General features: G+C 36.9%; 3 protein-coding genes across 5 annotated transcripts; 2 read left to right on the forward strand and 1 right to left on the reverse strand.

Annotated features, from left to right (window-relative positions):
• LOC18597320 (putative protein FAR1-RELATED SEQUENCE 10) lies at nucleotides 2,494–5,687 on the reverse strand. 3 transcript variants are annotated; one of them, XM_018123861.1, is made up of 5 exons: nucleotides 5,532–5,687; nucleotides 4,178–5,281; nucleotides 3,650–4,093; nucleotides 3,472–3,562; nucleotides 2,862–3,359 (listed from the first exon to the last, which is right to left on the reverse strand). In XM_018123861.1, exons 2-5 carry the CDS (start codon nucleotides 5,195–5,197, stop codon nucleotides 3,241–3,243), a joined length of 1,674 nt encoding a protein of 557 aa, XP_017979350.1. In that variant the 5' UTR covers nucleotides 5,198–5,281; nucleotides 5,532–5,687; the 3' UTR covers nucleotides 2,862–3,240. The 3 variants fall into 3 exon arrangements, with proteins under 3 accessions (XP_007026338.2, XP_007026336.2, XP_017979350.1); XM_007026276.2 differs by having other exon boundaries at nucleotides 2,494–3,562; nucleotides 5,567–5,687; XM_007026274.2 differs by having other exon boundaries at nucleotides 2,494–3,562.
• LOC18597321 (two-pore potassium channel 1) lies at nucleotides 6,078–7,812 on the forward strand (the record flags this gene model as incomplete). The annotated part of the gene is made up of 3 exons (XM_018122883.1): nucleotides 6,078–6,103; nucleotides 6,398–7,321; nucleotides 7,446–7,812. Coding segments are annotated over 3 exons (1,086 nt in total), but the record flags the coding sequence as incomplete, so codon positions are not given.
• LOC18597323 (microtubule-associated protein 70-5) lies at nucleotides 16,539–20,522 on the forward strand. Its single transcript, XM_018122573.1, has 11 exons — nucleotides 16,539–16,802; nucleotides 17,343–17,428; nucleotides 17,653–17,718; nucleotides 17,806–17,976; nucleotides 18,067–18,237; nucleotides 18,328–18,483; nucleotides 18,586–18,732; nucleotides 18,997–19,068; nucleotides 19,173–19,775; nucleotides 19,872–20,020; nucleotides 20,227–20,522. The coding sequence occupies exons 1-11, from the start codon at nucleotides 16,703–16,705 to the stop codon at nucleotides 20,243–20,245; spliced, it is 1,740 nt and encodes a 579-aa protein (XP_017978062.1). The 5' UTR covers nucleotides 16,539–16,702; the 3' UTR covers nucleotides 20,246–20,522.

Below are 21,790 nucleotides of genomic sequence, written 5' to 3' on the forward strand. Positions count from 1 at the left end.
TCTGGTTTAGGTAAAATGCCTCTAGCCTTACAAAAGCTTAGCGCTGCACCATAACACTTGCTGCCTGACATAAATGTGGTGTTCTGTTGGGTGAACTGTTGTAGAGTGTAGTGAAAAATGCTAGAATGGACTACGATCTTTAACACTTGCTTCTATATAAAAATCAGGCAAGTCATACTAATAAGTTTGATTATTTAATTAATACGACTGACAGATTTGAATAATTAAATAAGGCGATAAGATGCTGATGCAATTACTTTAACAGAAGCAGCGTTCCTCCAAGACATTCTCATCTTGAAGATCATTGTTTATTAATTAATTTGTAATTTGTAAAGCTCAACCTGCTCCTTTAGTATCCTTTGCAATCAAAATTTGAGTCATATATAGCTCCTAACATCTTCATGCAAGAAGCCTCGGCAGAGGGAAAAAAACAGTAAAGAACAGAAACGTGATGAGATCTTAATGAGACTTTCTTATCACATGATTTTCTAAGACCCACAAAAGATAAGTATGACTGTATAAGTTTTCATTGGAATTGACATAAAGGAAAGCTAGATGAAAATTTTGAGAAGGAGGGGCGAAAAAATCTCTAATCAGCTGTCCAAACATTTCGTTTTCTTTAATTCGTACCCTATCGATCATTGTTTCATTATAGACAGAAATATTATGACACCAAATGAACCTGACATAACTTTCCACGTGCTTCCATTTCCTTCAAGCTGAGCATCCTCGATTGTAACTGCCACAAGTTCATGATCATAATCATTATAATGGGTTTCAGAAAAGGAAGAAAAAAGCAACTGCAGATGATCCCAGGTGAGGCCTATATTGATCCATCACAAGATTTCAGGCTAATATGAAAACCAATAATTAGATGTGATGATGGAGGAGTAGCTAGCCATGTACACCAAAAATATCAACTACATGCAGGAAATTTTGAGCTTCTTGAGTCGATATGCATCACATACATGTGAGAAAAAACAGACAATATTGAGATGCATAATAATTGATAGCAGATCAGTATTACCCATCTGTCATGTACTACTTTGCACAGTTGCAGACGAACAACCTTCAATGCGGTTCCGACACTCGTGTGGCTAGAAATATGCAGCTTTCATTTTCATTTACAATTGTGATATTTTCTTACCAACACCGTGGACAATGTCAGCACATTGGATGAATCATTTCAAATTTACATACTTGCAAAGGCAGACCATATATGGAGGGAGGGAGATGTCTAGAAGGATCCCATGGTGGCGGGCCTCAATGAGAAGCATTGCAACAAGGGGAAACATGTTCCATCTGTCTGAAAGTGGAGACAAAAAAGTGAGACCAAATAATTGTCAATAATTCTTGTGTGGAACAAGTTTAGCAGTCAAACCAAAACAACATTTTTATCGCAAAAGAATGCATAATTTCTTTTAGCACCAAAATCAGTACAATTTTGCCATACCTAGCCTGGCCTTCTCCATGGGGAAGGCATGTAATGCGGGTCCAGATAGTGCAGCTTGCGGGCTCCTCAATTGTGCAGAGCCAAGACAATTACTCAGGTCAAGTTGAAAACAAAACAATAGGAGAAATCAAAAGATGAAAGTAGCACAGACGATCCTGCTTTTCAAATGTTCCTGCAGAGACAATATCCTTACAGCTGGCTGCAATAGAAGGCTTTTATGTCAAAGAAGTGCGAAAGTACAAGCAGTGCTAAGAGTAACTGCAGAATTCACGGAGAGAGAACAACAACTGTCATCAACAAATGGGAAGAAAAAACATATATAAAGATTAAACTGAGAACTCTCAAGTTGTATAGATTTGTCAATTTCTCCTGAAACTGCCTGGGATAGAACTGGTGAAAAGATCGTATAGAACATGATAACCCAACTTTCAGCGGCTTATGACTTTGAGATGCATTGGCAGATTAGTACCCCTATCTTTAGACCTGCAACATTTCCAGCCAGATAAAATACAACTTCATTTTAAATCCAAGAATAGAGCCCTCCATAGGAAGGAAATGCCTCATCCCCTAATAAGATGCCATAGCTCAGCAAGCTTCAACTCGGCAAGTGTCTTGAGACCAACAAACTCTGTATACTGTTCATCTTAATCTTCATTTTTACACAGTGGGTATACTGTTGCCTGGGTTTTAAAATCTCAAGGATTCAAAGGAAAAACAGTGAATATTTTTCAAACATTTCTGGAAGGGATTTATTCAGATATCGTGGGGATTAAGAAGCACCATTACATTCCAAGGTCACAATGGAGATAACCACAATTGTTACTAGGATACTACATCTCGTTGGCAAGCCAATCCAGATTTATACAGTATTCTAGACTGATCTTCAAGTGCTCAACAAGTGTACTGTAAAAGCACAACTCGAAACTATTGTTATGATACAATGACCTCCAAAAGCACAACTCGAAACTTATGCATAGTCTGAAATAAAATAAATATAACTATAGAAATGTACTGTAAGCAAAAAAGAAAAGAAATGGAGATTATACAAAAAATCTTTCACTTGATATGAAAAGAGCAAAGAAGCCAAATGAGAAGGCAGCAGCAGAATAAGTTCAAAACATAACTTAATTTGCTTTATTATTTTAAAGATGGTTGGGAGGGCTGACGAAAACATTAATGACATCTTACATTCACGCCACCTGATGAAATTTCACATTTCCTGTGTCCCAGTCTACATGTTTTGCATTCGTTCTTTCATGAAGGAAATTACAATGAACTCGTCAACAGCTGATCCACAATATATTCTCCAGCATATAGTTCTGATTGTCACTTATTCTCAACATAGCATCTCTTCTGTTTGAATGTAGAAATTGAGTGCATGCCGACAATGACCTGATTAGCTTCGTGGTACACTTTCTTTTAATTGGTTATTACTTTCGTTGATGAAGCATCAAGCAGTTCTTTTTACTCCGAAGAGCAGCTTTAACCACTCCATAATTAACTAGCTGGGGAAAGTGTAAAATCCATGGGAGCTCCATCACTCTCTGGCATATCTCTAACCTCATTGAGGAGTCTTGTGAGTTCCTTTGTCAGCTCCCTACGCATATAATCAGAGCGCTCTTTTGTAATTGATGATTCTGTAAATAGAGTTTCGGTTAAGGACTGGAATTCTTGAAACCATTCATCATCATTATCATGAACAGAATGATCATCATAAAACATCAGAGAGCTTTCTCTTCGCCATCTACTAAGAAAATATTTATCAGGAAGTTGAAAGTAGTTCTTATCTATAAATACGCGAAGAGCATGTCGGCATAATATTCCTGAAGACTCAAACTCCTTACAGGAACAGTGAATCTGTTCATCTTCTGGAATCCATATAACAAGACTTTCCCCATCAATCTTCCTGAAATGACGTACAAGATATGATCCATTAGCCATTTCAGATGCAGCATACTGCATGCTCGCTATTAATTCATGTTGTAGAGCATTGAAGGCAAAGGGTGTTAGAATTTGACGTGAATGCTGTTCAATAGGCAAGCATGTTTTCAAATGCATATGCTGCATTTCTTGATGTGGCTGGTTTTGTATATTGGCTGCAACACCAACCTGAAAAATTGAAACCAACTAAATAACAATTAACATATGACAAAACTCAGTTGAAGGATTACAAGAGAACATTCCTAATTAATATACCTGCTCAAAAAATCTACGTAAACTCGTTTGAGCACTGAAAATTCCTTTCAAGAATGCATCTACAGACTTTGAGTAGGTTGTTGTCACCATTCGAGCAAGAAAATAACCTCTCACATATGATTGTGCCCAAGAAGTACGAAGAGAGTAGAGTAAAGTAATGTGTTTATCTGAGCCAAGTCCAAATATGGAAACCATTTGATTCCATCGTAGTTCAAAATCCTCTGTACTCTCCAGACGATATAATGCATCAAATTCTGATTTAAATTCTGCATACTGAGATCCAAGTTGAAGAGGGAACCAGCTAGATACCTTGGGCAGTATGTTCCATATAGACATAACATGTTTAGTGCTTGGCAATTCACTTCTTATAGCATCTCTAAGCCCTGGATCAAGATCGGTTGAAATTGTCTGTGGACATCTCCCTTTCATGAAGCTGATAAATGTCTGCACCAAAAGGGAAAAGGGAAAATTGTAAAGAAGACGATAAATGAAAACCTATTTAATACACAGAGAACTATAGAAGTAAACCTGTAAAGCCCATGCAAAGGAGCGCATTGTTTCATCCTGCAATAGAACGCAACCAAAGAAAATTGGTCGGCCATTGTTGTCAATTCCAATCCATGCCCCGAAAAGCATATCATATGTGATTGATCTATAAGTGGTGTCAAAATAAACAACATCACCATACATGGTATATGAATTAACAGAGTCACCATACGACCAAGCAATGTTCTCAACCTTATTGTTCTCATCTACAGTATAATCATAAACAAAGTCTTGATCTGCCTCTTTTGTTGCCTTACATGCCTCAAGAAGTTCCATCGTATCATTTTCTCTTTTCTCGTTGAGCAAAGCATCATTTTCTTGAACCACTTTCTTCCGGTTTTGAACAAAATTCCTAACATCTCTCTCCAAAAAAGGCAATTGTCCACCTTGAATGCCCTTTTCCAACTCCAAAACCTTCACTATACGATGTATAGGAAACCCAGCTTTTGAAAGTAGCAAAATTCTCTCTTGATCTGCCTCATGAATCTTCCTATATGCAGGCAAGAGGCGCACCTGGTCATCTTCTAAAAGTTCATGATTATGAACATTGCTAAATTGTACAACAAACCATTGTGAAACCCCATCTATTACCTCCTTGGACAAATACATCTTTGCATCACATCCACACCGGACAGATTTCCTATCTCTATGGTGTTCCCCAGTAGGCTTTTTCCTCAGAGGTGCAAAACCAGAACGATAGCAAACAAAATCACGCTTATAAATACCCAATTGGGGGCTCAATCTGGACCTCTCTTTTCTAATTGAAAACCCATTTTTCCTAGCAAAATTCCCATAATACTCAAAGGCATCCTCATCGCTCTTAAACACCATCCCAACATAAGGAGCAACCATGGCTTCAGACTGAACCGACTCATTTTTTACCAGCTGGGATGCTATGGATGTTTCTTCAGCATCCCCTTCATAAGTTACATAACATTTCCAGTCCCCACACGGGCATTGCTGCCTCCGTATCCATATGTTCTTTGATGGTACGGAAGTCATTATTTACAGCAAATTTGAAACATAAGCAAGTAAAACGAATGCCACTGCAATCCTAGACTCACCCAAAAGCTAACAGCATAAAACCTTCAAGAGACAACGAGTTAAACAATAATTAAAACAGCTCATTCCAGATAAGAATACACATACAACTAATTCTAAAGCAATCCACTTAAGCTAAGATGCAAATCTCATCAAATGGAAAAAAAAAAAGTCACGAATTTGCTGTTTTAAGTCACAGTGAAAGTGAGAAAAAGAAAAGGAAAAAGAAAAAGAAGGGAAACTACAAATATCAAAATGTTAACAGAACTGTAGTTGAACAAATAGAAAAACTTACATAACAAAGTGGTTAAGCAGTGAAGATCAACGTACCACTGAAACTAAAGGAAATTACTTTAACCCTTTTTCTTTTTCTTCTTCCTCTCCTTGTTCTTCTTCTTCTCCTCCTTCCTCTTCCTCTTCCCCTTCCCCAGCTCGTCCACTCCTTTTTCCATTTCCCTCGTATTATGAAAGATAACCTGAGAATCCACCGTCGGGCCTCTATGGACATGTTGTTGGGCCTAATGGACATAGTTGTTAGCCCAAAAGGTTAGGCCGTGTGATCAATGCAATTCAAAATGCCCGAAAAATGGCTCCAGGCCCACAATCAACCCCCTTTTAATATAGTTTCATTGTGAATGACGATTTCCAAGATTTTCTGGGAAAACTCTGACTTATTCCAAGTCTATGGTATTGTGCATTCAATCCAATAGTCTAGAGAAACTAATCAATCCCTTTGCACCTTCTTCCTGTTTTTTCTCCTATTCTAAACGCTACTGCTCCTATCTTTCAGGATCTTCCATAATTTTTTTTTTTTGCATGTTGATTGTTGTCACATCACCTTTTCCTTTTAGAATCAAATTGTAGAAGGTAGCTTTCTTAAGTACGATAAACTTCTTCATTTTCCAATGTCTTTTTTGGTTTTATGTTCATTGGCATGGTTAAGTTCTGTTGATCTTCCTTGCATGGCACCATTTTACTGAATGAAGATACAAGCAGGGATTCAACTTTTTATTTCTTTGCTGTTTTCACTAGAATTCTTGGTTAAATCCTTCAACCTGTTTAATGTATCAGAACCTAAGATTTCTGGTCAAATTGTTAATTCAGAGCTTCCCATGTTACTGCAAATTAACTCTTCAAAATTTACATTGTGCAAGGACATAGGGAGATATATGCAACTTTGCTGAAGATTCTGATGGCTCGTGAAGATGCTAGCCAGCCTTTGCTTTCGGCTATGACTGATTCTTCACTAAATGAGACAAAGGCCATCCAGAGAAGAAAGCCTCAGCGCCGCTCAATGGCTCCTTCAGAGAAAGGCTCTCAAGAGCAACAGAGGATCCCATCTGCTATAAATCCTGAGTCAGCACTTGTAGCACAAGAGGTTAGGTTCAAGTATGTGCTACTATGGTTGGCTTCCTATCTAGGCATAGGCACCCTTTGGTTCTCCCTCATAAGGAATCAGATTGATGGTAAGAAGACGAATGGGGTTCTCGATGCAATTTACTTCTGTGTTGTGACAATGACCACTGTTGGATATGGGGACCTTGTACCCCATAGCACATTGGCAAAGATACTTGCCTGCATTTACGTCTTCACTGGCATGGCTCTTGTTGGGCTAATTCTAAGTAAGGCGGCAGATTACATAGTGGAAAAGCAGGAAATTCTCTTGGTTAGAGCCATGCATATGAATGAAAAGTTTAATGCAGCTGAGATTCTTATGGAGGTTGAAACCGACAAAGTGAAATATAAATTTCTCGTGACTTCACAGCTACTTTTGGTTCTTATAGTTGTGGGAATCAGCTTCTTATCGCTGGTTGAAAAAATGGAATTCATTGATGCCATTTATTGTGTTTGTTCCACTATCACCACTCTTGGCTACGGGGATGAGAGCTTCTCAACAGGAGTGGGACGCATATTTGCTATTTTCTGGATACTCAGCAGTACGGTTTGCTTAGCTCAGTTCTTTCTCTATCTAGCAGAGCTGTACACTGAGAGAAGGCAAAAATCACTGGTTAAATGGGTTCTTACGAGAAAACTAACATCATCAGACCTTGAGGCAGCAGATCTGGATCATGATGGGGTGGTCAGGTAAGGTTGGCTTGCGACACAAATATGGATTTTTGTTTGCCTTAAAAACATTCTGTACTGACTGAAGTTAGCTAGGCACAATTTTCGTATAATGCTTATGTCTTGTCAATTCCCTCTATCACAGTACAGCAGAGTTCATCTTATATAAGCTGAAGGAAATGGGAAAAATCTGCCAGGAAGACGTTTTGCCATTAATGGAGAGGTTCAAAACTCTCGATGTTGATCACACAGGAACTTTGACTGCATCCGATCTGATTTGACCCTAATCATCTAGAGCTGATGACTCAACCCTTGCGTAATTTGCTAGTGCATCAACATTTGAGATATTTCCAACAATTCCACGGCTTAGTGAGAGGGAATATTCTTTAACATGAAACCGTTGTTTCAATCTGCATCTCACTTTTGCAGCTGCATATTAAGGAGCAACATATGCATAGTTTACAAATATAATTTATCTAGCAACTCCATCCTAAGTGGAGAATTTATAATGGCACCAGATACACATACAGGTTCTCCTGTTCAAGCTTTTCAGCAATGGAAACAGCTTTGCGTTTTGGCCATCCCTCATCATGTGAAGTAAGATTATCATACCAATTCTAAGTCTGGCTGCTAGGCGACACCAATAACAAGAAATCTTCGTAAATAGAGGGTAAAAAAGGGTTTTATTTTGAGTCTAAACAATATAGAACGCTTGGATGGTGGATCATGAAGCTACCATCTAGATGAGAGTCAGAGCATTGTTAGAAGATGCTAAAATTTCCCGTAAATAGTAACTTAAGTAAGCAGTTGGAAACGATTTTCATCTAAAGTATGGTACAGCTGTATGATCAAGGCATGCAAAAATGAGCATAATGCACACAAGGTTGCACCTGCACCAAAACTGACAGAGAGCAGCTTTCCTTCTTGGTATAAAAACTCTTTTAGACTACTAAGTTGAATCTTCTCAAGCACCTGCTACCAAATTTCTTCGATTCCCTAACCGTTTTTGACTAAATTCTGCCTTCCAGTTACCCTGATCAAATCAGCAGAGACTGTAGATGTTTGTTGAGGAGTTATCCCACCCAAAACATGTCTCTTCCTATCTAAATTTATATCTTTGATGATAGCAGTTTCAAAATCCCCTGACTCTCCAGCATGCTTGATTTTCCAACCAAGCATTTGTTGACAAGCCTCTAGTGTTTTTACGCAACTCAACAAGCTCACCACCTTTCCCGGCTACATCTCTTCCCCCACATCACTTAGAGGCAAGGTGCTATGATGAGAACTCATATCAGCAGAAGAAACAGGCAATGTATACTGCTGATCAGGAGCAAAGCAGCAGTTAACCATTGTGATTTGTCATTTGACATCCTCAGTTGTTTTTCAGCCTCAGATAACGTTTTCAAAGCTTGGCGTATTTCTCCATATCTTCTTTGGACACTGGATTGCATAAATCTGTTGTATCAGTTGCAGAAGAAAAATAAATATTTAAACACAAAGAAACAATGAGTATTTCTCTATTTATTTATTTGCTTGTAATCTGTTTGGAAAGATAATGAAGTGCCTGCACATGCTGTAAGTGTGTTACGGTAAATTTTAGATGATTAGCTATGTATGCATGAAGGTTGTTGTAATGAGCATCTATGAACACGATAGCTGTAGCCTTTCAAAAAATAAAAACATGATAGCTGTACACGGTTTGATCCACTGCATATGCATACAAATCCAAATTCTAACCATATGCAACTTTTGGCTTGGATTGACGACAATGCTCCCCTTGCAACAACTTACTATCACCGCAGCAGCAACAACAACAAAATGTTAACTATTGACTGTTTAAAGTTTGATGGGATGTAGGGACTGTAATATTTACAATCCCATTCAAATGTAAAGTCCATAGGCAACTTGATTTGTTTCCTCAAAATTAATTGAAAATTAAGGGAAACATATGTACTATTTCAATTGAAGCCGAGTTTTTTTAAAAAAAAATTTGGACTTACTAGTAGCTCTGAAAATGAGCTTTTTTTTTTTTTTTTTTTCATTTTTTAGGCTCAAATTAGCCATGTTTCAGGGGTAAAGCCCACTTCTTCTTGATATGTATAGGCCTTAACTTAGCCGAACTCAATATGCTTTTATGGCTTTTAAGCAAGAGAAATATAATTTTTGAAAAAGCAATATCAATATTTGAATGTTAAAATCACAAGTTTAATATGAAAAAAATAGCACAAATCTAATGGATATATATATATATATGNAGCCATGTTTCAGGGGTAAAGCCCACTTCTTCTTGATATGTATAGGCCTTAACTTAGCCGAACTCAATATGCTTTTATGGTTTTTAAGCAAGAGAAATATAATTTTTGAAAAAGCGATATCAATATTTGAATGTTAAAATCACAAGTTTAATATGAAAAAAATAGCACAAATCTAATGGATATATATATATATATATATATATATATAATATATTAATATTTTATTTATGGCTTTTAAATAAGAAAAATGTAACTTTTGAAAAAACGATATCAACATTTTCTAAGAAGAGAAGAAGCCGAAGGAAAGCTGAAGAAATCTTCCATCTCACCCAACTTTTCCATGGAACCCATTGCTGAAGGGTTTGAATTTTGAATTGAGTTTATTCCCTCTCCACCACTAACCCACGTAGATATTTCAAATGGGACCCAACAAATGTAGGGTCCCATTGTCCTACTTCCAATAAATTAATTATTAAAATTACATTAAAAAAATGTATACCACAAGAATAAATTAAAAGAAATTTCGAAATTTGTTTGATAATCTATTATTATAAGCTTAAATAATAGTATATAAGACACCCTCAAACAATGCCTATATCAACAATTTCGTCTTGAATGGAGCCCATGAGGGATGCCTTTTTCAAGAGTCAAATATAATTGTTGTTGCTGGCATTCATCCCGTTGTACTCGTTTGAGAGGAATTTTCTAAGAAGAGAAGAAGCCGAAGGAAAGCTGAAGAAATCTTCCATCTCACCCAACTTTTCCATGGCTGAAGGGTTTGAATTACTTGAATTGAGTTTATTCCCTCTCAATGGAACCCATTGCTCAAATTACTTGAATTGAGTGATATGTTAAATTGATAAAAGTCAGTTACTTAAAGAATTTATACCGTTTTAACTGGTATTATTGTAAAACATTATATACTATTTCAGATAATAACAGTTAGCTTAATAATGGCATTACATTATGGTTGCACCATTTAACTTGATTTTTGAAATTGAAAATTAAGAGAAACAAGAAATTGGACTGGACCCATTACAACACGGAAAAACGAGCTTGCTTGTCCATTTTTTGGACCCAAATTAGCCATGTTTCAAGGGTAAAGCCCACTTTGTCTTGGAATGGGTAGGGTTTAGCTTAACCGAACTCAACTTTTTCAATGCTTTTGTGGCCTACGTAAGAGAAACCATAATGTAACCTTTGTTTGGATGTCAAAATTACAAGTTCAAACTTGAAACTTGTGCAAAAAATGACAGACAAATTTAATGGATACCTATCTTAATTATCAATTACAATAACACTTTTTTCAAAAGTTCTAATTCAGTGTTACTCGTTGCTCAAAAGCTCTGATCCACCCAATCAACTATGGAGGCTTAAGGCATAAGCTTTGAGCCCCTTCCTCCTTAGCTTTTGTTAAGATAATTATATAAACCTATCTATACAAGTTGTCTACTATCTTATTAACATGCAATAAAATCTGTTTGATAGGGAGACATTAAACTGGCAACTCTTACATCACATAGCTAGAATTACATACAATTTTTTTAAAAAGATGTTTGAGTTGCTTTCGTATTTTGAAGAGGCAAAGTAAGAAGATTACATCCCAGATAAGAGCTTTCTCTCATTTTTTTTTATAAAAACACGTCTCTTTTTAAGAAAATTTTTTCTTTTTATTTAAAAAACATCTTCATCTATTAAAAATAATTCTAATATAATCTGTTTTTATTTTTATATGATTTATTATTAATTATAAATTTTATGTTATATAAAAATACTTTTTATATTTTTTATAAATAAAAAAATAAAATTAACTTTTTCTTATTTTGAACAAAAGAATTTTTGATTAATAGAAAATTATTTATTAAATACCTTTTATAGTTATTTTAATCAAAATTAAAACTTACATAAATTATTTTATCAAACAACTTATTTATAAAAAAAATTTATAAAAGTAAATTTACCAAACATATTTAACTTAATTTTAAAAGTTATTATTTTTTATAAAAAATTTATAATAACTTTTAAACTTAAAAAAACTAAGTCAAAAGAGATTCTAAATATTGATTAAATACTATTTCACTTGTACAAGACAATAACAATCAGCTTAATAATGGCATTGTCATATATAAATATTATGATTATGGCTTCACCATTAACTTGATAATCAGGTTAATAATGGCATTGCCATATATAATAAATATTATGATTATGGCTCCACCATTAACTTGATTTTTGCAATTGAAAATTCAGAGAAGCATATTCTATTTGAATTGTAGCAAAATTTGCTTAAACGAAAAATCGTTGACGGAGAGGGAACTTTCTTTTTTATTTTGTAGACCCAAATTGACCATGTTTCAGGGTAAAGCCCACATCTTATTGGGATGCGTAGGCTTTAGCTTTAGCTTTAGCTTTAGCTGAACTCAACCTTTGCTTTTTTATTGTTTTTAATGCTTTTTGAGTAAGAGAAATCATCTGTTTGCTTTTTTGGATATTAAAATCACAAGTTTCAACTCGAGACTTGCATAAAATTGACAGACAAATTTAAGATAATTATTTTCTATTCAAAAATCTGATCCACCCCACCGGGTTTCCCAATGGCTATAGAGGGTTAAGCATAAGGTTTGAAACCCTTCCCCTTGGTTTTTGGCTATAGAGGGTTAAGCATAACCGTGTCTATTGCCCTTTGAGGGAGAGAATCAACATTCAAGAAATATGTTTGATAGGCATGAATGTGATCCTTAAAGCTAAACCGTGTAAAGAATATCTTGTAAAAACAATTTGCTCACTTAAAAGTTACAGGGCAGGGACAAATGAGAGACATAAAACATCATGTAGCTGGAATTGCATTTGCGGGCCGCTGGTCGGATCACAAGTTGCTTAGTTGATTAGAGAAAAAAAAAAAGGATGGATTTTTACATGTTAGTGCATGGGCTCTTGGCACAACACAGGTTACCCCAACCTTACAGGGATCTATGATCCGATTGAACTCCTAAATTAAACATTTTCATGGACCAACAAATGAATTGAAGAATCAATCCATCACCTATTTCAGGCCTTTTTTTTTTATTCATTTTTTTTGGTTGAATTGCAAATTTAGAGGTCGGCGGAACAAAGAACATACATACAGAGCAGCCAACTGCATCTATTTATTATTATTCCGAAACATACAATTTTCAACTTCTTATCTTGGAAAGACAAAGTAAAAAGATTAGTGTTTAAGCAAGTGCTATCTCATTAATACACAGGAGGAGCAGGTCCGACCCTATGTATGATCACTCAAATTTCTGAGGCTCCTCTGCGTGTTCTGGCCGGGCTGCAACGTAGTCCAAGAGTCCTTGACCCGCCTTTTCACCATGAACTTCAGTTGCCAACTGCGAACCACCACCGAAAGCGATTATTGCCACCAAGAAGACAGTTGTAGAAGCAAAAAGAGGCCAAAAGTAGGTGAGAATCGTGAGCAGACGAGGGGCTACATATAACAGAAAGGCGATGATGAATGAGGCAAGGATTGCTATGGTGAAATGATATCTGTATTGGACCAGCTTTTGTTGGATATCCATTGCCTTCTTGGCTAAACAATTATTAATATCAAGGAAGGAAGGAGAATAGTATCGGCCCAACGAGTAACAATTTTGGTTCTCTCCCTCCCCTGGGAAATGCTGGTTTTCGGAGTTCAGAGTTGTTTTTAAACTTTGCTTTGTCCTTCTGTCTTGTTTTTCTTGCAAAGATTCTTCGTGTTTCCTAAATAATCCAACTCTGATTTTGGCTCTTCTTATCTAATTACTTGTATACCCTCTTCACCCTGTTCCTCCCATCGGCAAAGGTTTAAAACTTTAAACCCGAAAAACAGTTGAGGCTTAACTGTCACAACTGCCAAATCCCATCCATAAGAAGCAGTTAGCTAAAGTGCTAAACACTTGAAACCATCATCTTGGAATTCATTCAGAACATCTTTCTTCTTTCCCCCTTTTTTTTTTTCTTTTTTTGTTTCCCCCAAAAGAGGGACAAAAGTTGCGAGCAAAACATGGATCAAACAAAGTAGAAAACCCGAAAGGTGGCAAGGGAAATCGGGCAAAGTGAGGGAGGAAGGGCAGGTTAGTCATTGCCGTGTTTGGTATAGATGCTTTGTCCACTTCTTGGATTGGTCGGTTGCTTTGTCTCTCAATCGAGTGGCTGCTGCTTTATGATGGAAACTAAGCCAAGGTTAGTACTTAGGAAAGGAAAGGCATATCTTTCTTTTCTTATTTTTCTAATATGCGGTGATGGGTTTGGCAGAAAAGATTAGCTAATCAAAGAAGGAAAAATGAGTCATCCCATTCCCACCTGGCCTGGTTTATTCTTTTTCTAGGATGTTCACTAATGAAAAAGTATAACTTTGTAGGAGGACAATTGCTCTTCCACTAACTATTCTAGCCATTTATGAGGTTCACTTGCCTAATCGATATGAATCAAATTATTCCTCTTTTCTTATTCATTCTTAGTTCACCTTTTGTAAACAAAGGGTAAGATAGTCCTCATAACTGTTGAAACTAATCTTCAGTGACCCTCTTTGTCAAATCCCGAGAAAACTAGATCTTCTCACCAAAACAAAAGAAGAAAAAAGAGAACTGGATCCAAAAGAGTTACAGCAGGAATCAGCTAAGGCTTAAGCCTTCTGAATTCTGATAGGCCCTGGAACCAAAGTAGGGACATCGGGCCTCACAGTGCTTGACCGGCCTGCAAACCAACTGCAGAATGGGCCACCACAACCTCAAAGGTGGAGGCCCAGAACAGCTAAATGTCGAAAGTAAAATGGGCTTCCTTTTTTGAAGGCAAAGGACCCATACCCGTTAAGACCTGACCTGACAGAAAGGCAACGAGAGGGATGCTCTGTCTAAACCCAAACTGATCTCGTACTTTGAGTTTGATCTGTTAGCCCACTTAACAGATAGCCTTGACAGCATTTTCTTCTCATTAAAAGATCTCAGGATGTAAATCCTTAACAAGAATTTGCTGTCTGGGTTCAAGGCAACCTAACAGATCAAACAGCACTCAAAAGATTCACCCTTTTGTTTATTGATCAGTTATCATTCATGTCAACGGCTCCATTAAGTTCACATAAGCTGGGACCCGTAACTACAAAAATGCAAGACTGCTTAACTACGAAAGCAATCATACAATAATTTACCTACTCAAACCTATCAGAAACAGAAGAGAAAAAAGAAAAAGAGACACCCCTGAAAAGCTTAGCTTGATCGCAATTCATATCACTTTCAAAGCAAGATTAGTGGACAATTCAATTAAGCTATGATTAACATCAAAACCCCCATTATCTTAATCAAAACCCCATTTGACTGTTTTGGTTCTATTCAAGTTTGGTTATGGTTTTTTCTCTACTTTAAAGGGTTTTCGGGTGTAGGTGGGGGCGGTAGAGTCTTCCCTTTGTCGCCTATCTAATCACCACGTAATATCTTAACAATTGCCAAATGGCTTATTGTGTGTAAGGCCTAATAACAGCTGGAGCTCCTTGTATTTTTTCTCCCTTTACATATCCAATCATCATTCATACTTTTAAGCAAAGATGAGATGGAGACTGAGGGGTATATTTTCTCATACATACGAATGTGTTTGTTCTTTCAAGCCACTTTTATCACTTTCAGCTCGGAGTCACCAATACCTCATTAACTTATTTTGTTTCAATTCAAACTGAGGTTTGAGTGCCTTCCACTAAGTACGAACAAAACAAGGCCTTGGTTTGTGCAATATTTATCGCTTAAGTAATCGAATTACTCCAAAGGAGGAGCTTTCCATTAACGTAGACAGGATCATGACATGAGCAAAATTCTCAAGGATTCTGTTCTGATCCTTCCACTGAGACTCAATCCCTTGTTTGCTCCAACAGAAATGGACAAAAGGGAAAAATAGCAAAGAAAAACTTTCTCCTTGTATCTTTTTGGAATTGGGAACTATTGAAACAAATAAAAATATTGCAGGGGCATTCATAGTTTTCCCACTTTAATTGTAATTCTTTCTTTTTCTTCTAGAAAGCGATGCTTTTCCATCCCTTCTTATTTAGTGACAGACATAACGTAAATGAGAAACAGTTGTTTTGGACAATTAATAGCAAAAATTACAATCAAAAACTGAAATATGTACTTCTACTTGTATACATGTGGTTAACATGCAGAACCATGCATGCTTACTCATATGTTAACATGTGGTATGGCATATCCCATTTGAGAAATGAGAATTCCTCCTTAGGAAGGGATTCAAAAGGAAAGGTAGATTATCAATGGTGGGAAAATGATGAAAAGAAAGGGTACCTTTCTGTTCTCACTCCTGTTGTTTTCTTTTTTTTTTTGCTTAATTTTCCTCTTTGGGTACCCTAAGATTTATTTATTGTATGCAAATCGAAAGGCATCTATACGAAAAGAATGACAAGCAAGCATTGCAATTTATAAAAATGAATAGAATAATCTTGTCCCTCTATTATTAGGCCAGTTTTTGAGATTTATCTGTCATACACTAAGATTGCAGCAAATGGCACCAGCTAACACAGTTTCGGTACACTTCCTGTCTCCATCTCTAACCTTGGGGATACGCCAAATGTATTTGTACATAGATTAGGTGTTTTAAGGTTTTATTCTTCTTTTTCCTTTTTCTTTTTTTGGTGATAGGGGATGGAATGAATATAGAGATTAGGTTAGGTGGTAATTAATGATATAGTTCATAAGAATATTGCAAAAGAAAAAATTTGCATTAAAGTCCCTAATAGAATATCATCATGAATTAGAACCGTTGAGAAGAATAATGGTTTTAATCTTAAATTGTTGGATTATCATTTAGTTAAGGAATTAAAATTTTAAATCATTGTCATGATAGTAAAAACAAGTAACCGTTACTGTCAAAAAGGAATGAAAAGAGCCGGCTAGGCCGGCTTTAGAATAAGTGGCTTTCAGTATTTGCTTAAGATTAAGGGAAGGCCATTCCTCTCTTTACGGTCAATTCCTTAAAGGGATGGACTCTCTTAACTTGTCTAGCAGAACCCCTTTATATTATTGCCTAACAAACCAAGTCTTTAGTTGTTGTTGTTGTTCTTGTTTTTGTTGCTGTTGTACTTGGTGTGTTCCTTTTCCCTTTGCCAGGTGACAAAACAGAAGCACAAAAGATGGTGGGTCACGACGAACTACTTGGAGGCGAAGAGCTTTCTCTTGCTCACCCTGACCCTGTTGTGTTAGAGCTCACCCGGTTGCAGAACCAACTCAAAGGTCGTTCAAGTTTGAAACTCTCACAAATTCTCTCTCCCTCTCTCTCACACACACAGACAGCACACTAGCACGTTCATGCTGATGTTGGTTTGGTGATATTGAACTGTTTGCATGCCCCCAGAAGATTGTAATTTGTCTGTCAATGGTTCTTTCTGAAAATTCTACTATTATGTTTTTCTCTTAGTTTAACGTAACTACCTAAGAACCTAGTGTTAACACCTGTGATGTAGAAATCGAATTTTGCTTCAACCTTTTTCTCAATGCTGTTCAAGTTGGAGGTAGCCTGTTGGATTAACGTGCTCAGTGCTTGCTAATAGAACAGAACATGAAAAACCAAGTGTGACAGAAACACCAGCCAAAAGAATCGTTTGGTTTTAATGGTTGTCATCTTCCATTTATATATTTGTTTCCATGTTTTTGTGCATTGAGTTGGAAACATGTTTTGATGTTTATGGTTGTTAGCTCAGAATTTCAAAGTAAGAAACGATGAATACTAACAATTTATAACACCTCGTTTACGCATTTGGAATGTTATTCCAGAAAAGGACCGGGAGTTGGGAGCTGCTCAGGCTGAAATCAAGGCTCTGAGAGCAACTGAAACACTGAAGGATAAGGCCATAGAAGAGGTAGTGAAAAATTTTGAACGCAAAAAGAATCTGTTGAACTTGGATTTGATACACATGGAAATTTTATTACTAAATCAGAACAAAGTTGTGCAAAGTGCTACAGCTACTTAGTTAATAAGAATATATGCTGCACTTTCAGTATTGCAAGGGCTCTGTTGAATTATTTGAAACTAAGGGATGAAGTTTCTCATCGGCCTACTGAAACTATTTATTTCTCTTTCCAGCTCCAGGGTGAAGTTCATAAGTTGGATGAGAAACATAGGGTCACTGAGAATCTCCTTCAACATAAGGTGCGTCTAGTTCTGGTTCTTTGAGTGTATAACTCTCTACTTTTTTATATGTTTTAACTAGTGGTGCTCTTTTCCTGTTAAATGTAGAATCTAGAAATCAAGAAGCTGACAAATGAGAAGAAAGAAGCACTGGCTGCACAGTTTGCTGCGGAAGCAACTCTTAGAAGAGTGCATGCAAATCAAAAGGATGATGATGATGTTCCTATTGAGTCTGTGATTGCTCCTTTTGAGGCAGAGATTAAAATGTATAAAAACGAGGTAGGGTTGTGGGAAACCATGCACTGCTTTGAAAACATGACTCCAATTTTATCACTAGGCTCACTTTCCACTCTCTTTTTGGCAAATCAGGTTGCATTACTCCAGGAGGATAAGAGGGCTTTGGAACGTCTTACCAAGTCAAAAGAGTCAGCTTTGCTTGAAGCAGAGAGGATTCTGCGAAGTGCTTTGGAAAGGGCTTTAATAGTTGAGGAGGTTCAAAACCAGAACTTTGAGTTAAGGAGACAGATTGAGATTTGCCAGGCAAGTTTAGCATCGATCCCATTCTGCATTTGGTCATTAAATAGAGGGATTTCAATAATTTTAGCCAATCAAAAAATCTACCTTATGCAGGAGGAGAACAAAATCCTTGAGAAAACCAATCGCCAAAAGGTCTTGGAAGTTGAAAAGCTTAGCCAAACCATTCAGGAACTTGAAGAGGCCATTTTGGCTGGTGGGGCTGCTGCCAATTCTATCCGTGACTATCAGCGACGAATTTCTGAACTTCACGTAGGTGCCATGCTTGCATGCTGAGTTCTGGTCATGTTTTCTACAAGAATTATGATACTTTGATTCATAGAGTTATTAACTTTGAATGAGTCAATTGTTCAGGAGGAAAAGAGGACACTCGACAGGGAGCTCGCAAGAGTTAAAGTTTCAGCAAACCGTGTAGCAACTGTGGTGGCTAATGAGTGGAAGGATGAGAATGACAAAGTAATGCCTGTCAAGCAATGGCTGGAGGACAGAAGGTTGCTGCAGGTAATTCTTTCATAACAAAGTTCTTGGAAATTCTTCACATACTTATGCAAACAAATGCCTGTGAAATATGAAGAATTTCCTTTTCACTTTTAAGTGCAACTTAACATCAATGCACATAACTACAAGATCAGAAATATAAGGATTATGAACCTTAAAACTGGTAGTCTCAAACATAATTTATTGATCAACACAATCAAATGATCAAGGTACCATATATGATTAGTTTTTAACTTGTATTACTTAATTGAATTTCTTTATTTACAGGCAGAGATGCAAAGATTGAAGGATAAACTAGCTGTGTCAGAGAGAACAGCAAAGGCAGAAGCACAGCTTAAGGTGAACTTTAACTTGTTGACCAGATAGCTCAATTAAATCTTTGCCTTTTTCGCCTTGAATCTTGTAATACAATATATCTCAAGCTTATTGTAAATGTGCTTTAGGAAAAATTCAAGCTAAGGCTCAAGATCTTGGAAGATGGCTTAAAACATGTATCAAGTTTCTCAGGTAATCCTAATGCATCTTGCGGGTCCCCAAAACCAGAAAAGTCCAGCAACATCCTAGGGTTTTTAACAAGCAGCGGTGGACTAAGGAAGAGGTCTACCTCGCAGCCAAGGGGTTCCACCATCAGTAGAACTTCTATACTGCAGCGGCCTAGTGTTGAAACTGAAACAGCCAATGCTAATAATGGATTAAGACAAGTTAGCAACTTGAAAAAGAAGGGTGCATCAGGAGAAAATATGCTGAGAAAGAATTTGTGGACGTCTAGGTGTAAGGTTGCTGATAGTAGCGAGAAGGAAAATACAGCAATGAAGGTAAACACAGACATTAATATAAGTAAAGATGGCGACACGACAGGTTCGGCTGGAATAAAAAACAAAGAATGTTGCAATGAAGAGACAGAAAACAGAGGAAATGCCGATTGCAATGTTGAAGATACGGTTTCAGGATTTTTGTATGATAGGCTTCAGAAAGAGGTCATCAATTTAAGGAAGTGCTGTGAGGCTAAAGACAGCAGTTTGAATTCTAAAGATGAAGAAATAAAGGTGAAGCACCAGAATTCTCTCTCTCTTTCTTTCTCTCTACTCTCTAGATATTCAATGCATGAGTTACTGAATCTAGTAAGATGTAATTCTATGCAGATGCTTATGAAGAAGGTTGAAGCATTCTCCAAAGCCATGGAAGTGGAGTCTAAACGGTTGAAGAGAGAAGCAGTAGCTAAAGAAAAGGAAAATGGATCAGCCAAAATGGATGATTCCAAAAAGCTAAGAAACATCAACTCCTCTAGAAGGTTCGTTCAATCCTAAAAATTTTCCTCCTCGTTATTCTATTACTTTTAACTTCTTAACTCTCGTTTAGATTTTCAATACACAGTGTATATATATGAGAAAGATATTTGATTGCAAATCTTTATGCTTTTACTGATACATTTATTAGTTATCATGAAATTGACATTGTTCATGATCTTGTAACACGTTGGTGGTTTGGATGTAGCAGGCTAAGCAAAACATCTTGAAGATTCCCATGGATGGTAGAAGTGTGTTGAAGAAAAATTTAAATTCATTTTTTTCGTCTTCCACGTCTTCTGATTTCAATGTAAATACTTAATGTTTTGTGCTGATGGTAGCTAGTTAAAATAAAGTTTCTGATTGATGAAATTGGGTTTGTAAAAGAAAAGGGTTGGGCTGTTGGTTGGGGATCTGAACTTGTAACATCCTAGGATGATGTCCAATTGCGTTTCCTGGTGCTTGAGGTTTGCATAAATGATAATCCAATATTATTCCCTTGGTTTCTTTTCTTCCTTTCCTAGAACTGTAATTTCTACTCGAGTGAATTGTGGAATTCGAACTGCAAAAGAATGCAGAAAGAGCAACTTAACAGGGAATACAGAAACAGGGGAAAGGTTAAAGAATTGTCTATGGAGAATCACATCAACACTTGCAATTGCTGGTAAAAGTCAGATTCTCCTCATACTATTAAGAGAACGAGAGCATTTGTTAGTGGCTATCATGAAAACTGTGCCAGTTCCATTGTCCATAGCCCTTGTCTTTGCCTTCTGAAAAGTTTACCATAGCCAATGTTTATGTACAGATAATAAATTTGCTACCATGGTTCCAAGTTCAAACACAGAAAGCACTTTAGATTGATAGAATCATGACCTGCTTCTACAGCAGAAATCACAAAATATCAGGACGAGACAAGGTACTGCAAGAAAAATACGGTAGAAACCGTCTCCCCGGGTACTATCTGCCTCTTTTACAGAAATATACACTTCTCCAACCAAAAACTGGGCAGGGAGAATTTAACAGGCAGCAATCCTATATTGTTTTAAAGATCAGTCACCTCTGGAACGGCGGGCAAAGATGGCCGTCATTTTCGATCCCCTCGCTTAAAATTCCCTGGGGATCGGACGGCTATTTTCTTAGACTGGAACATCTTTGCATCTCCGAGGAGAAACTCAAGTTGCTGCCTGGTAATCACAATCTTTATATTACGTCCTTGGAAGCTTTCTTTCTTGATAATTTTGAGAGATATTGAATGGTCATGAGGCTGCACCAGATGTGGCGGGAGACAGCCAGCCTTCCCAGGTTCAAGTCTGGTCTTAGGAGGCAATGGCGAACGAGGCAGAGAATGTACCAACTCATAGCCATGGTAAGGGCCACAAGTGACCTTTTTGACTAGCTTTGAGGCTCTAAACTCCTTTTCTCCTTCACTAAAGATAAGAATTTCAGATTTCTCCGCCCGAGAGAGCGAAAGGTTTACGCAGTTCCCCATCCTTGGTTGATAATTTGAGTTAGGACCCTTGTCTACTTTATATCTTTCACGTTCGAGACAGTTTCGACGTGCAAGCCACCACTCCGCTCATTATTTAGTAATCCTTTTTCAAAATTTTAGTGCACATTGCATTACATTAATAGCAAGCATTACTTTGGTATGAGTTTTATACAGGTTAAGGAAATTGCAGGTCAATGATAATATTAATTAGTACAACAAGGTCAAAGAAGCTCCCTGGTCCATTGCATAACGGTCAGCCTCTTCGAAAATTAAAATTCAGAGTAGG

This window comes from Theobroma cacao, chromosome 6 (genome assembly GCF_000208745.1).
Source record: "Theobroma cacao cultivar B97-61/B2 chromosome 6, Criollo_cocoa_genome_V2, whole genome shotgun sequence".
NCBI classification, from domain to species: Eukaryota; Viridiplantae; Streptophyta; class Magnoliopsida; order Malvales; family Malvaceae; genus Theobroma; species Theobroma cacao.